We start from the raw sequence: 13,057 nt of genomic DNA on the forward strand, positions 1-13,057 counted from the left end.
ATGGGCCCTAGGAAAACGGGATGAGAACTCTATTTGGGTATCCTAAGGAGGAATTGAAAGAGCTATGCGTGGAGTATCACGTTCCACCCAAGTGAAAGAAGAATCAGGGACACTGTCTCATTTGCCAAGGTGTCAAAAATCAGATGGGCTGGACACGCAATACGATTCAGAGATGACCTCTGGACTAGAGCTATATTGGACTGGATTCCATGGGACGTCAAAAGACCACCCACCTACAAAATGGTAGGCTGCCCACCTACAATATGGTCAGATTTCTTCACCAAGACCCTAATTAAACTGTTTGAGGCTCTTCATGTTCTTGGAGTGAACAGATGCCATTGGGCTACAACAGCATGCAACAGGGACGAATGGAGACACTACTGGCACCCGCTTGAGCAAATCAATGAATAACCGGATAACAAGTGACACAAGTGATACCAGAAGTATATGAGAAATCTAGCTTCTCCAATCACTATCATCTTATCTATTTGTCTATTTTCTATCTTTTATATGTACAATTAAGAAGTTACCAATCATTAAAAACACTGTTTTTCTTCATTCTTCTAAGTGTTTTAGTTTCTTCTTTGGTGACATGTCAGTGCAGTTTGGGGAGTACCAAGAAATTTTTATTGAGTGATTAAGTGAAAATTATTGAGGCATTTCTGATTGTATATCATTTACTCCTCATAGCTGATAGCATGCAGGCAAATCCATAGTTAGAAGAATGTTTGGAGGCAACAAACATTCCCCCATCACCCCCCAGAATAAAAAAAACTTATCCTGGTGAATATCTACTGTTTAACCTTATAAATGAGTAATCCATTTTCACAGATCAGCTGATCATAGTTGCACATTGAATTGGCAAGAAGAGTTTGGGAGAATAACAAAGCCAGTGGTTTCATAACCAGGATAATATGTTCAACAAGTCTCATTCAAAAGAGGAATCTAGCACAGCATTTTCTATCAACTGCAATCGTTGAGCGACACAATCTGGGAGACCCACAAAGAGTGAATTACAGTAATCAGCCTTCAAAATGACAAAGGAGTTAATCAGCATCTCCTTGCCTTTCTTGTGAAGCTTCTCAATCTGGTGATATCATAGAAATTATAAAAAGAAGTCTTCGTGACGGATACAAAATGCCTCTCAAATGATAACACCAAAGACAATGGGAAGAGGAAAAAAAAATCACGAGTTTTAAAATTTTTGAGACGACTGAAACTGGATTCTAATCAGAAGTACTCCCTGGATGATGAGACATGAGGAACAGCTGTTTAGCACTTAGGAAGAATTTAGGCCAGTCTAGGATTTAAATTTTTAAACTTCTACATTAGGGAAATCTCCATTTGATTGAATAAAGTTAAGATAAAGCTGTTTGTTTTAAATACAGGAGAATCAAGCATATCTGTCTCTCCACAATCTGGGAATAAATGTGTTTCAGAGCAAGACGATTCTGATTCTGTTTTCCCCCTTCTCTATTCTCTTCCCAGGCTTACATTCGACCCCTTATCTTCTCACCCTCACTGCTTCGTGCTGGGTTATAAATCACTAATTAAATTTATGTAAAACGACTATCTTCATTCTTTAAATTTTGAGATTAGGTTAAAATTGATATATGTAATTCCAAGGACTCTCTTCTAAAATATCATTATGTGCATCGCCTTTCCCCCTTTACTGAGTCCATTCAACAGTTAATATTATTGAAAATGTCTCAGCATAGCCTGGTGCTCCAGAACTCAAGTGTGCACTCGTATGTGTGCGCATACTCCTCTGTGTGTGAATGTGTGTGCGCTGCGCACGCACATGTGTGCATGTTTTCTTCTCAAAGGTCAGAGCTTCAATTTCCGAAAAATGTGTCAGGGATATTTTATCCTTCAAACCAAAGGTTAGTCATTACAGGGGGGATGAATTTAAACTCGAGAACCATTTAAGAATTCAAAATTTACACAGGTGAAAGGCACAAAGTGTTATGCACATCCTAAAATATACAAGCTTAAAAGATTTAACTACTTTCACTCTTGTAAAGTTATTTATCAATGACCTGCATCCAAGAAATTCTACAAACTGTCCCAGTTAGTGGAGCATTTATTTTGTCATATGGCTTGCTATAAAATCGGAAACCAAATTTGTTGCCAAATTGGTGCAATGAAAGTTTAAATATAATTTTTCAGCTTCAGAACACATTGCTGGGCTTTGAGGAAGTGTGACGCTAAGCATTTGAGAGACATGAGTGCTACTTTCGCTTGACCGCTGTGAAAAAAGACATCATTCATGTGTTGGGCAAGGGAAGAGAATTAAAATTAGCACTAGCAAAAGGTGTTTTTAATTAGCTTATTTTGACAAAATGTACATCTCAGTCTCCCATCTGCCTTTTAAGAATCGAAGTTAAAAATGGTTTTTCTGAACATGTTAGTCACTTCATCGTATTGCTAGGTTGAAATTTTTAGCTCCTAAAATCTGTGAGAAAGAGTAACCTAATTACTATATTTTCTATTCTCTAATAGGTGGTGCTTACTACCAAACAGTAATTGTTTTAAATGGGGAAATTGTCTCTTTTCTACAAAAAGAAGCAGCTTAAAGTTTCTAGTGCTTGGGATATTATATGAACCAAGGCAAATAATTCAGGGGAGAAAAAGTAGAGGAATTTCTAAGGCAGTTTTAAGTTCTTGTGTTAGGAGGTTATCCACAACTTGCAATATCACAGCTAGTAAATTTCCTTTGGAATAGGAATTGAAAACATAAGGGACATGTCAGGATATGCCCCAACACAAAGGAGATAAAAGAAGGGTCAAGGGTATTGTGGCTTTTTCTCTTTGGCCTTTATAACCATAAGATAACAGAGAAAATGTTCCAGAAATTCTGTCACGTGTATTTGCCAGATTGGGAGTAGAGGTGGTGGGTGCAGAGTGTTCATTATTCAATTTGAACTTCTGAAGACAATTAAATGCACTATGTGGCCTGCAGAAAACTCAGCAGATACTCCTTACTTCACTTAGAAAATCACAAAATACTCCAAATATTGCATCAGAAAAGAGGAAGAAAAATGGATCCCAAATGCGCAGCAGTGTCAGTTTGAGCAAGCCTTGAGGTGACTAGGGATTACTGCAATCTCATTTCACAGACAGGGAAATTATCACCATCACCATCATCCCGTTGCTCATCAATTTGCTTGAGCAGGCACCAGTAACATCTCCATTGTGAGACTTGTTACTGTGTTTGGCATATCCAATATGCCCCGGGTAGCTTGCCAGGCTCTGCTGTGAGGGCGACATACTCTTGGTAGCTTGCCAGGCTCTCCGAGAGGGGTGGAGGGATTGAACCCAGGTCGGCCGCATGCAAGGCAAAAGCCCTACCACTGTGCTATCATTCCACTGATATCTCAAGAAAAGTTCTTTGCACCATTCTATATTGTTACATTAAATACTTTTGCCTTGCATATGTGTGGATAATAATATGCTGGGAGATTATTTGATACTAGTATCGTAGTCTTTTAGGGTACTGGGAAGAGTCATATGATTATGCATGAGTTAATATTGATAAAAGTATAACCAGATCTAGAGAGACCATCAAGTAAAAATGAAGCACCCACAGGCTGGCAGCCTTAGTGCCAACATCATTCCTGGACTGAAGGAGCAGGACAGTGTATTTACTGTTGTACCCTTGAGCTATGTTGTAGCAGTGATCTCAAGATTATTGCCAAGGAGAAACCAAATTTGAGATTGAAGTATTTAAGCATGCTGGTACTCATTCAGACTCCATTTACACAATCTCCTAGGGGAAAATCATTTTCTTGACTCTTAACAAACAATCCATAAAGTTCAAACTCCCATGCCAACATTAGGTGGAATATAGTGAGATAAACATTTCAAAATGGATGGAGCAGTAGGAGAATCTTTAGCTTTCTAATAACCACCCAGACAAGTTCTCAACACATTCTTATGGGGAAGGGAAGGGGAAGAGGAATAGCATGGAAGGATAATAATTGGCTACCAGTCATGTGATCTTAGAGTACCCACATTGAGAGGCAGGATATTAATTATCTCAATTTTGTAAGACTGTGTCTTGAGTTCTGATAAATTTAATAGTTTTCTCACAGGGTCATAATAAGTATGAGAATAACATGAAAACCAAACTTGCTGGATTTTAATATAATGGAACATTTATGCAGACACTCAAACTTGTTAATAGTGTTAATATGAAGCTATATATCTTGATCATGAAGGCATAAACATTCTCTAGCCTTCTGAAGGCTATAGGGTTCTATTTAAACTATATGATAAGTGAGGCCTTTCCTTATTATTTTTGACATATTTTCTGATACAAAGCAGAGACACTGCTCGGGATGCAATTTTTGACTGAATATCAAAACTATTTTAATTGCAAGTGTCTGAGAGACATCACAGTTTAAAAATATTTTACATTCTCACTATATATAAAATTAATGAGAATAATGCATAGCCAAACTTCTCTGTCTCAGAAAATTGTAAAAAATAATCTTCCACTGCAGTAAGCTGAGAGGATTCATGTATAGACTTCACACCATCAACATCTTTGAAAAAGTTGCTGTCTTCCTTGAGGGGAATGATAATCAGTTTCCTCTGATGATCAGAAATGCTGTAAAATTCCAAAGCATGACTTTGATTCATGAGGACCTTAGAATGCGATGTCTAAACTTACAAGGACACTTGTAAAGATCTCATGAGTAAAACAATTTTCTAATAATTCTTAGTAGAATTGGGCCCATCACGAAGACATTTTGAGTTATGAGAATATAAAATAGTACCTGGGATTACAAGAGACATTCATTCCATGGTTCAAATCTCTATATGAAATAGCATAACATTTCCATATAATCTATTCATGGTCTCCTAGGTACTTTAAATCATATCTAGATAACTTAGTATGTCTAGCACAATATAAATTATTACTGTGCTGTATTGGTTTAATGAACTAATACAAGTGTCTGTACGTGTGGAACTCAGATGTAACCATTATAGATGCCTAAATATATAGTTTGTATTTTTCATCAGCGCTTAGTTGAATTCGAAGATGTAGAAACTGCAGATACAGAAGGGCTGATTATCCTTAGCAGACTTACCATATTGGCATCTCATCATGCCAATGGGGAAATTGTATTATTGTTACTGCTATTTTCTAATATGCTTATTTCTTCCTCAAAAATGCCTTACAGTGATCCGAATCTGAGTGATAGTTGTATATCTGTTCTCTGTTTTTGTAGTTTGTATGATCTCAATATGGCTTCTATTATATGATAAAAGCTTGAACTCTGCCATTATATTGCAAGATCCTACTTTACTATCAATGTTTCCAGATAAGCAGGGCCAGATGAGTGCTTCTTAGGACAGAAACAATGATATAAAAGTGGTGTAAGTGGTGTCAGGTTCTAAAAAGGTGCATGAGTACTCCAAGCTCTTGCTTGAGTCTGATCAATGCCTAGGTGGATTTGACTCTCTGGGAACTCTTTTTTTATTTTGCTTTTTGGGTCACACCCGGCGATGCACAAGGGTCAGTCCTGGCTCTGCACTCAAGAATCACCCCTGGCGGTGCTCAGGGGACCATATGGGATGCTGGGAATCAAACCCAGGTCGGCTGTGTGCAAGGCAAATGCCCTACCCGCTGTGCTATCGCTCCAGCCCCATCTCTGGGAACTTTTATACCTTGCCTGCTACTCGAGTGATTTGGGAACTTGAACTCCTTGCAAACTTTTTATGTATAGATGATTTAATTAGAGAATGTAAATTTTTAAAAAACTTACCTTTGTACATTAGAAGTGGCCAAGACAATAGCTCATTCTCAGTCTGTACTCAACATTTATGATGTCTATGGGATTTGAATTAAGGGTGAAATACTTTTAATCTGAACACTTCTTTTATTTGACAGATATATAACTCTAGAGTAGTATCTTGGGACAGTAACTAAGATTTGTATTATTGGATTTTAGCAACAGGGGAGGAGCTTCTTTTGACAGTAATAAATAAAAATATAAAATTTAGAACTCAGCAAAAATGTAGTGTGATAATAATATACTAAAGTTGTTTAAAATGAGAAAATTTTGAAATACCTACAACCTGAATTAATGTTACTCATTGCATGTTCACAAATGAACAATTATTCATCAATGAGAAATAATGAGCCAGACCTGTCTATATTAACAAGATTGTAAAGGTATACACTATTAGTTCTAAAACATGTCTATCTCATAATAACATGTTCTTATGTTCTTATGTATGCATACATGCACTTTTATATGCAAGACAAGATGTTTATTATCAATGAGAAACATATATGAGGATAGAAAAAAGAACTAAACATTTTCAAAGAGACTTCAGAAGTATCTAAGCAAATTCTGAATCTTTAACAAGAATATTAAATTACTAATGAAGCACAAAAAATTAGATGGATAAAATCCTTAAACTGCATCAGAAGAAAATGTACTGGCATTTTAACACTGACGATTTTGTATTACATATATGAGTTTATCTGCTATGCTATTTTTCCTATATCTTTCTATTTTTCTAAAACATTTATTAGTCTAATAATAGAGAAACTGTAACTAAAGAATTAAAATAGAAATGTAGTTGAGCAGTACCTTAGGATTTAGACACTTGCTTATATTAATTCTGATTGGTGTTTTATTCATCTCAGTTGATTCTAATAATGTATTTATTTCTTTCATCTCTCTAACGTATTTGTGAACCTCAAAATAATTTGTCTTTGACCTCAGAGCCTCCAAGCTACTTTTGTACTTACTCCTCTTGTAGGGAAATTGGAATCTGTGATAAATGGCATAATTTTTTCACTTCCAGGGTTTTTCCGGGTAGATGAGGCTGCATTGTGATTTATACCACAATTTGGTAGGCAAGAGTCTGCCACTCAGTTTACTTTCTAATGTATATTTTTGCATGCTCATCTTTATACATTATAAAGTATATTTTTGCAAGTTACCCATTAATGTCAATGGCTACAATCTTTCTTGGAGTTGACACCGCAGATGCACACCAGTTAAATGTCAGAGGAAACATAAAATGATGGAAGTGGAGATGTGACATATGCACATGTGTATGTTTGAGTGTCAGTGTGTGTGATTCATACATTCATTGCTGAAGGAATTCTCTGCCTGAAAGTGCTTCTCCCATTCCCCCTTCAGCGATTATAAAAACTGCCCTTCCCAACATGGACAGAGAAGCCAAGGAAGAGTACCTGGTTGTCATCCAAGCCAAAGATATGGGTGGACACTCTGGTGGCCTGTCTGGGACCACGACCCTCACGGTGACCCTTACTGATGTCAATGACAATCCTCCTAAATTTGCTCAGAGTAAGTGAATTCCCTGAAATGGGTAAGAATCTAAATATATCGATTGCAGTTTTGAATTTGTGGCGGCTTTCAGTGGCCATAATAAAAAACTCGACCAGTAATCATTGGTTATTATATAAGGTGTGACTATATATATATTTATTTATATATATACATATATATTATATATATGTGTGTGTGCAAAGACATATATAGAATTACAACTAATACTTCTCATTTTGGTAATGAACGTGCCCTCATTTTACAGATTAAGCACATAGTAGTAAGTGGAGTGAAGAATGAGCTGATTTGACTGTAAGCCACATGCTTGCCTGACTAATGTGTGGTAAATTCCATTTAAGAAAACCCACGAAAATGCAGCTCAGATATTGTTCCATCAACTCTGCCATTTGTTGATTGAAAGAAACTAAATATTTTGTTTCTGAGGCTTGGGAAGGTAGATATGCAGCCAACTTGCAGCAAAACTTTCTCTCCTCAGTCAGTGTTCACAAGGCCTTGTTCTCCCTAAAATCCAGCTCTGCCCCAGAAACCTGTCACCAGCCTTGTAGACAGCAATTATCAGTGAATGCGATAGAAATCATTATTTGCCAACTTTCTGGAACCCTCATAGAACCTATATATCTTCCGAGCCTTTGTGCAAGAGAGGTAGTCTGAAGGCCTCTCTAACCTGAAGACAGGATTTAGCTTGTGATAAATAGAAATTATCTGAATCAAGTTGAAAGCAGAGAAAGGGTGAGTGGGTGGAGGATTGCAACTGGAGGGAAAATGGCTGCCAAAGACCTTGTAAAACGAAGTAAGAGGGAGTTATTTGAGCCTGTGTGGGAAGTGAAGACATTTTACAACAGCTTAAGAACACAGGTGGGAGTGTTAGTTGTCAGGGCTTAGCCAGACCTTGTGTTTGTAGATCATTTAAAGTACTGTGATCTTTGTTTAATCATCAGTGGGAAACCGTTAGAAGAGTTTTAGTCAGAGGTTGAATGATAGGTTTTGAATTCAGAGGATCCATAGTGCATGAAATTTGGCATTTTCCAACATCTTCACATTATAGCCAGTTAAAAGAAGTTTGCAATCATTTATGAAAAAATTTATGGCAGCCCCGGTAATCAATATTGGTTGTAACAGAAGTGGAGAAAGGTAATAGATATTTATGAAACAATGGTGACAACAATCTAAGTATAGATGGAACCTTCAATCTCTGTGATGAGTTGCTATATTTGTAATATGAGGTTAGATGTATGCTAATACTCTTTTCTGGGATAATCAATGCCATATCTAAACCCCTTTCTTTTTTCTTTTTGAAGATAAGGGATAAAGATATATGTGAGAATATATTTATGAGAGAAGGAGGAAGATAAAAAGAGTGGTATTTGATATATGGTATTTGATATATTTTTAGTTTGGACTTTTTTCTGTTTGTGTTGGGGACACATCTGATAGTTCCAGGGCTTATTATTTACCTCTATGCTCAGGATTGTTTCTGAAAGACTCAGAGGATCACACTGGGTGTAGGGATTGAGCCTGGGTCACCAACTTACAAGGCAAATGTTCTACTCTTTGTATTATCACTCCAGCCCCAACATATGGTATCTGAACACTAAATACCAAAGTGAAATAACAGTTCTTTTTTTCACATTTCTTTAACAGTTCATTAACAAATTTAGAATGTTATTTTGACCATTCATAAATCTGACAACAATGCAATCATCTTTAAAACAAAACTATAGAAACAGAGAGTACATTCTCTCATTCTTCCCCTGGATCTTTTCTTTTCTATTCAGTTGCAATTATAGTTAATGCTCTAATATGCATCTCTCATTCCTTAGAACATGATTGTTTCAATTCAGCAGTGGAATATGAGTTTCCAAATTGTTGCCTTTCTTAGAGGTAATAGGTATTAACTCCAATCACACTGATAGAGAGACTGAGAGTGGGCAGAATAGGCAGGGATAAAGAAAAGTTCCATTTATCTGGCTTCCTTCGGTTACCAGGTATAAGGCAGACAGCAAGTCCCCTTGCTGGCTTATTTACTTAATAAGCATATCTAAAGGAATCATCTCAAACCTTACCTGGAACTAAAAGTATGAGGAAAATGGAGTCATTATCCCAATTATAAGAGAAATGGGAGACATGGGCTCCATATGATCATTTTCAGTGCCCACCTAGTAGCAAAACAACTTGGAAAACATTTTTGCTTTTCAAAATGTTCTATAACTTGTAGTTCTATTACATTATGATTCAAAGAGATATTTTATTTTATTTTTAAGTGTTTTAGCACTAAAAGAAAAATTCATCTGAAAAAAAATCTTTTTCTTTCTTTCAGTTTTGGGTCCCATCTAGCTGTGCTCAGGGCTAACTCCTGAATCTGTGCCCAAAGATCACTCTTGGCAAGGTTTAGTTTGCCCATATGGGGAACTGGAGAACAAATCTGGGTTTGCTGCATGCAAGGCGAGCACCTTATTTGATGTACCATCTCTCTGACTCCTACAAAGACCTCTGTATAAGGGTTAAAATGAACCAGAGTTTATAAGCTGAGTTAAGACTCAATAATTGAGTTCAAACTAAAGTTAGGTAATGCTCTTCAGCTTGCATTTTTCCTTCTGGGATTATAGCTCATTGGTTTCTTGTTTTACTGCTGTTTCTATTAAAATGAGACTACAGCTCCCTAGTTGTCTGAGTCGTGCCCCCAGAAACAGGCCCTGAGATAAGATTTTGAGTGTAAGTAGTTTATCTTAGCGATTATTCTAAGGAAAACCAGTAGGGAAAGGAGAAGGGGGCATACAGAGAATAATCCAGCCAGCTACCACTGAAGGGGGACAGGAAGTTTATCTCCTGGGGGGAATTTTGGAACACTATCAGGAAACAAAAGAAAAGAAACAGCTTAATGCTACTACACCAGAAATTGGAGGTGGGAAAACTGGAATTTATGTTCTAAATTGTGTGAGTCTTTAAGGGTTGTTTCAGTGGATCATTAATTCTCTAAGAGTTCTAGCCTGATGGGCAGTGAACAAAACAGGTTATGAGGACAGAGAACAACCTCAAGCAAGTAAATGCAACAATTAACAGTTAGATATAAGGCAGGTAATAGACATAAGGCAGATATACTGAGGAGGTAACATCCAGGGTTGGGGTATCAACTCTTTCCCCCTGTACAATTCAAAAAAATTAAGGTAGTTTGAGTAACAGTTGGTCTAACGCCACTAATTAAACACATTTTATTACCCTCATAGGAGAATGAACATACACTGTAATTGTATTTTGCCTAGAGAATTTTGAAGGTGGGATTTTGGGTCTTCAGAGCACGGAGAACTTTAGTAACAAGAGGAATGTTTCATGTATCTGAACAGCTTGCTGCAGGGAACAACAGAAGTTTAGTAATTGGATTTTATCAAAATGGTCTACAAGTTCGTAAATATAAAGGTAACTTCAAAAGTGACTTTCATTGTGTTACACATTGCATCTTTCTATGCTGAAATTAGTTTAATATGTTATTCCGGACAACAATAAATGTCCCCATGGGCAGCCCGTATGATTATACAGCAAACTGGAAAGAACATTCACACACTCACGGATATCCTGACATAACTCTACTCTCAGTTAATACTTGGTACACATATGGTTGAATAAGTTCCATAGTCTCAAAGAGAAACAATGCATCTCCTGGGAATGATTTGTCTCTGACTCATTGAAAAGATGGTATATTCTACAGCAAAATTGGTGTTTTTCTCTGTGCCAGCTCTGTATTTGTAGCATCTACAAAGGTGCCCAGAAAAAGGGAAGTGTCCAATACATATTTGCTAAATGAACTAGTGAGTGGATGGAGTCTATGTGATGCTCAGTGGCTCTCCTCTTTTCTAAGGTCTGTATCACTTCTCAGTACCAGAAGATGTGGTTCTTGGCACAGCCATTGGAAGGGTGAAGGCCAATGATCAGGATATTGGTGAAAATGCCCAGTCTTCTTATGACATCATTGATGGAGATGGAACTGCACTCTTTGAAATCACTTCTGATACCCAGGCCCAAGATGGCATTATAAGACTAAGAAAGGTAAGCAAAGGATAAGTTTGTTCATCTTCAAAATACCTCATTGAAACTTGAGTTTTGAAATTTGTGGAAGTTAGGTAAAGTTCTTGACATCATCTTGGAGTTTATAGTTTGTCTCCTTTTGTTGTAAGAAAATGGGTGCTCCTTTTGGCACCTCCTTTTCCTTGGCCTCCTTTCACACTTAGGATAAAGCTTTGGCATATGAGGGCCATGATTATTCTGACATCTTTATCATTCAGTCTCTTCCATGTCTGCCTCAGTGCTTTTCTCTAAGCTGCAAGAATTTGCTCCATTCTTATACAGAGCATTCTGGCTTCAAGAGAGAAGACAGCCATGAAGCAATGACAGAAAGTGATTAGTTCCTATTCTTTTCAGACATTATTCTGAAGCTTATTTTCTAGGCTTTATAAAAAATTCCCACTGAGAAGAAGCCTTAGTGACCCAAGAAAATTGGGGGTGAGAATTTGGGATAAATCTATATTCAGCAATATCCTGAAATATACTTTCAATTCTTCTTTATTTCTGTACTCCTCTTCCCGGGAATATCTTCACCAATAAGTGTGAAGTTCCCTAAATGTTTATTTGCTGGTTCTGCTTTCATGGATATTAAAAGGCAGACAGAACAGAAAGTGTTCTGTTATTTTGGCTAGTGCTGGCTCAAAATGACAGAGTTTCTTCCTTCCAATAGTTCCTCCAACCATGCATCAAAGTCCAGACATTACGATCATTGAAACTTTTCTCTGTTTTGCCCCTTGGTGTGGTGTTAACATTGGAGGAAAGTCTATCAAAAATACAGTTAATACATGACAATTTGCATTAGTTATACTTTTGCCAGTGACTTCTTAAAAAAGTGTATGATATATGATGTGAATAATTCTGTATGTTCCTGAATATTTGTCAATATAAAATCTATGTTCAAAAATGAACTCCTTTATTTTATGAATAATTTTTGTGAAAATGCACTCTATGGCATGTGGAGAGACAGTATTCAAGGCAGGGTGCTTGCCTTATCTATTGATGTACCGGGTTTGATCCCCAGCTGCCCCCACAGACCCCTAAGCACTGCCGGTAGTGATTCCTGAGCTCAAAGTCATTAGTAAGCCCTGAGAACCACTGTGTGGTCCAAAAACAAAACATAAAAATATACCTTTTATCTCATCGTCAATATTTCTTTCAGTTTTGTTCTTTGTTTCTTTGTCATGAAAAAGAAATTAATTTTAGATGAAATTGTTTGTTCACGAATAAGAAGATAAATTGGGACCACACCATTGGAAGCCAATTGTTTTTTGTTTGTTTGTTTGGAGGCTTTGCCTGGCAATACTCAGGGATTACTCCTAGTTCTGCATTTAGGAATTACTCCCAGTGGTTCTTGGGGCACTACATAAGATACATAAGATGCCGCAATGGAACCCAGGTTGGCTGCATGCAAGTCAAGTGCCCTACCCATGGTATTATCTCTAGCCCCAAGGAGCCGATCATTATTTTTTAATTATTTCTTGTTGCAACAAAATGGTGAATTGCATTATCAAAAAATAGCTCAGTAAAATACATGTTGTGAAGATTGTTATATCTCACAATGGTGTTATTAATTAAAGTAATTGTCTGGGGATTTGTGTTGGTAGTTGAGACTTCTGTATTATTGTTTATATTCATTGAGCTCAGCGGAATTCTATGCTACTTTC

At 36.9% G+C, this 13,057-nt stretch overlaps 1 protein-coding gene across 6 annotated transcripts in view; it reads left to right on the top strand.

Moving 5' to 3' along the window:
- Positions 1–13,057, top strand: part of CDH8 (cadherin 8) — a 429,237-nt gene that overhangs the window by 244,511 nt on the left and 171,669 nt on the right. For all 6 annotated transcript variants that reach the window (XM_055145049.1, XM_055145050.1, XM_055145052.1 and 3 more), the window contains 2 exons: positions 7,167–7,334; positions 11,191–11,378. In XM_055145049.1, the coding sequence (XP_055001024.1) occupies positions 7,167–7,334; positions 11,191–11,378 (356 nt within the window). The remainder of the gene's footprint in view (positions 1–7,166; positions 7,335–11,190; positions 11,379–13,057) is intronic.

Source organism: Sorex araneus, chromosome 8 (genome assembly GCF_027595985.1).
Source record: "Sorex araneus isolate mSorAra2 chromosome 8, mSorAra2.pri, whole genome shotgun sequence".
Lineage (NCBI taxonomy): Eukaryota > Metazoa > Chordata > Mammalia > Eulipotyphla > Soricidae > Sorex > Sorex araneus.